Source organism: Gekko japonicus, unplaced genomic scaffold, assembly GCF_001447785.1.
Source record: "Gekko japonicus isolate JY-2015 unplaced genomic scaffold, Gekko_japonicus_V1.1 scaffold3040, whole genome shotgun sequence".
Lineage (NCBI taxonomy): Eukaryota > Metazoa > Chordata > Lepidosauria > Squamata > Gekkonidae > Gekko > Gekko japonicus.
Genome location: NW_015160318.1, coordinates 48,341 through 51,462, shown reverse-complemented (window position 1 = coordinate 51,462; position 3,122 = coordinate 48,341). Strand labels below are relative to the sequence as shown.

The window sequence follows — 3,122 nt, the reverse complement described above, 5'->3', positions numbered from 1 at the left end:
ACGAAGAGGTGGTCGTTCCGCTCTCTTCTGCTATGGTCAGGCCTCACCTGGAGTACCGTGTCCAGTTTGGGGCACCACATTTTAGGAAGGATGCTGACAAGCTCGAGCGTGTCCAGAATTGGGCGACGAGGATGGTGAGAGGGTTGGAACCCAAGTCTTAAGAGGAAAGGCTGAAAGAGTTGGGTAGGTTCAGCCTGGGAAAGAGAAGGCTTAGAGGGGACACGATTGCAGCCTTCAAGTATTTGCAGGGCTGTCCTGTAGACATTTGTGAACTGTTTTGGACTTGTTTAAATCTCTGTGCTGCTTGAACTATTGGCTGAACCTCGGACTGGCTTTGGACTTGACTTGTTTAACCCACGCTCCCTGGCCCTGCCGTGACACCCGCAGGAAATGACCCCTGCTTCTTCCTCTTCTAGGAGACCCAGGGTGGTGTAGTAGTTAAAAGTTTCGGACTAGTATCAGGGACATCAGCGGGGTATAACGTGATTGAGTCCATCATCCAAGGCAGCCATTTTCTCCAGGGGAATCGACCTCTGTACTCTGGGGATCAGTGGCAATTCCCGGAGTTCTCCAGGCATCCCCTGGAGGTTGGCAGCCCTGCTATCACTTGGGGCGGTGCATGGGGGAAGGCATCCTCACGACCCTGCAGGGGACTGAGCTCACCCCAGTGGGCAGCAGAGAGGAGGGGAATGGGCATTGCCTCCTGGACGGAGGCTGCCCCAATCAGTTCCGAGTCAGCTCCCCCCCCCCAGGTGCTGACGTGGGGAGTTGGTTAGGGTTGACAGCTCCAGGTTGTAACATTCTATGATTCTATGGAAGGAGACACTGAATACACGTTGCTTCAGGTGACAAAAGACCTTCTGCCAGCCCTCGGGGCAAGCCTCGTTTCCTGGGCTTCCCTTCCCCTCCCACCTGCCTCGCACCTGTGGATAGCTTCCCAGAGCTTCATGCCGTCCTCCTTGTAGTAATAGTTGGGCAGGGATTCAACCCCCCTGTCCCTGAGGTCATCGGGGAGGCAGAGGGTGGAATAGGTTAAGGTGGAAAGGCCCTTGGCCAGCAGGTGGGACAGGCCGTGGAAGCCCGTGGCGGTGGCCTGCAAAGAAAAGACACGGTTGGAGCGGATCTGCATGGGGATGCAAGTCTCTGGTAGCAGGATATAACACCATAGAGTCCACCTTCCAAGGGGGACATTTTCCCCAGGGAAATTGGTCTCTGTCTCCTGAACATCAGTTCTAGTCCCGGGCGATCTCCATCTACCGCCTGGAGTCTGGCAACCCTAGAGCTGGCTCAGACCTGACCAGCAACACCACAAATCCACCTCCAGGTCTCCAGGAATTTCCCAACCCAGAGTTGGCAACCCTGTCCCATAAGAACATGAGAACATCAGAAAAGCCAATGCTGGATCAGGCCAAAGGCCCATCCAGTCCAACACTCTGTATCACACAGTGACCAAAAATACCAGGGGCCATTAGGAGGTCCATCAGTGGGGCCAGGACCCACTGCCGGGGATCGAACCTGGGACCTTCTGCATGCCAAGCAGAGGCTCTATTATTGAGCCACAGCCCCTCACCCAACCCACTTCCATGAATGTCGCCCTGAGCTCCTTAGAAGAAATATGGGATCTAAATGAGAGGAATTAATGGGTGCTTGTGAGTGCCAAGCATTGCTCATTTCAGGATTGGTTCACGTGGCCCACCTGACTCCCACAGTCTTGTTTATTTATTCATTCATTCACTTAATTCATATCCCACCTTTCTCCCCAACAGACACCCAAAGCAGCACAAATCATTCTCCTCTCCTCCATTTTATCATCACAACAGCCCTGTGAGGTGGGTTAGGCTGAGAGAGAGCAACTGGCACTAGGTCACCCAGCGAGCTTCCACGGCATGAGTGGGGATTTGAACCTCTGTCATTCAGATCCTAGGAGCTGCAGTAGCTCAAGTGGTTAAGACGCTGAACTGTGGGCTGTGGAAGGTCAGTAGTTCAGCAGTTCGAGACCCGAGTGTGCCACATGACGGAGTGAGCTCCCGTCTCTAGTCCCAGCTCCTGCCAACCCAGCAGTTCGAAAGCAAGAAATTGCAAGTAGATAAATAGGTACCACTTCGGTGGGAAGGTCACAGCGTTCCGTGCGCCTTGGTGTTTAGTCATGCCGGCCACATGACCACGGAAACGTCTTCAGACAGCGCTGGCTCTTCGGCTTGGAAACGGAGATGAGCACCGCAACCCTAGAGTGGGATTCGACTGGCTTTCGAGCAAGGGAACCTTTACCTTTACCTTTACATTCAGATCCTGGTCTGCCACTCTTAACCACTGGAACCACTAGATTGATACCCCGGCCTCCCCGCCAGGGCCTGTTTGAGTCCAGTGGCAACTTGAAGACCAACCAAGTTGAATTCTGGGCATAAGCTTTCGTCTGCGTGTACATAAGCGTGGACTTCGGCACACATAAGCTTATATCCAGAATTAAACCTGGTTGGTCTTCTAGGTGCCACTGGATTCAGACTTAAGTTCTGTCCTTAAGTGGTGACAGAACCAATGCACCAAGTGCTTGTGTTTTGTCTGCAGGTGAACGTTAGTCAGTTGATGGGGCCATCCTTTGAACTACCCAGTGGTTTATGAGGGTAATTAAAGACATGGAGGGCTTCTAAAGGAGCAGCTGGGAAGGCCAGAGGACGAGAAAAAAGAAGAGGACGATAAGTCCAGTGGAGAGCTGGAAACTGGTTCGTCTGGTGAGGACTCTTTGTCTGAGCAGGGGGCATCAGCCCCGAAAAGTCCCTACAAACTGCGGAAGAGAGAGAAGAAGAAGTAAAGGCTGAAGGACTCTGAATTGTGCCTTTGAGAACTTTGGTTCTAGGGGATGATGGGGGGCACTGTTATTGGGCAATTAAATGTAACTGGGGATGGTTAAAAGGGTTAAAAGATTGACACAGTTCATAAGAAGTACAAAGATGAAAAGTCTGAATGAAGTATAAAAAGCTAGTTGGAGATCTCCTCTCTTGGGTTTTTAGTTAGTAGTGGGTTCTTTACTTTCTCCCTTATATGTAGCTTTCCCTTTCCCTTTTTTCTGTTCTAGTTTTTGTAGTGTTTAAAAAATCAATAAAAAATCCCCTCCGGGGGCTTAA

The 3,122-nt window shown here is 51.5% G+C and overlaps 1 protein-coding gene across 1 annotated transcript in view; it reads right to left on the bottom strand.

Annotated features, from left to right (window-relative positions):
- The window catches only part of LOC107115224 (hydroperoxide isomerase ALOXE3-like), a 33,504-nt gene that overhangs the window by 6,278 nt on the left and 24,104 nt on the right, over positions 1 to 3,122 (bottom strand). The window contains exon 10 of the mRNA XM_015416876.1: positions 924 to 1,093. Within this exon, the coding sequence (XP_015272362.1) occupies positions 924 to 1,093 (170 nt within the window). The remainder of the gene's footprint in view (positions 1 to 923; positions 1,094 to 3,122) is intronic.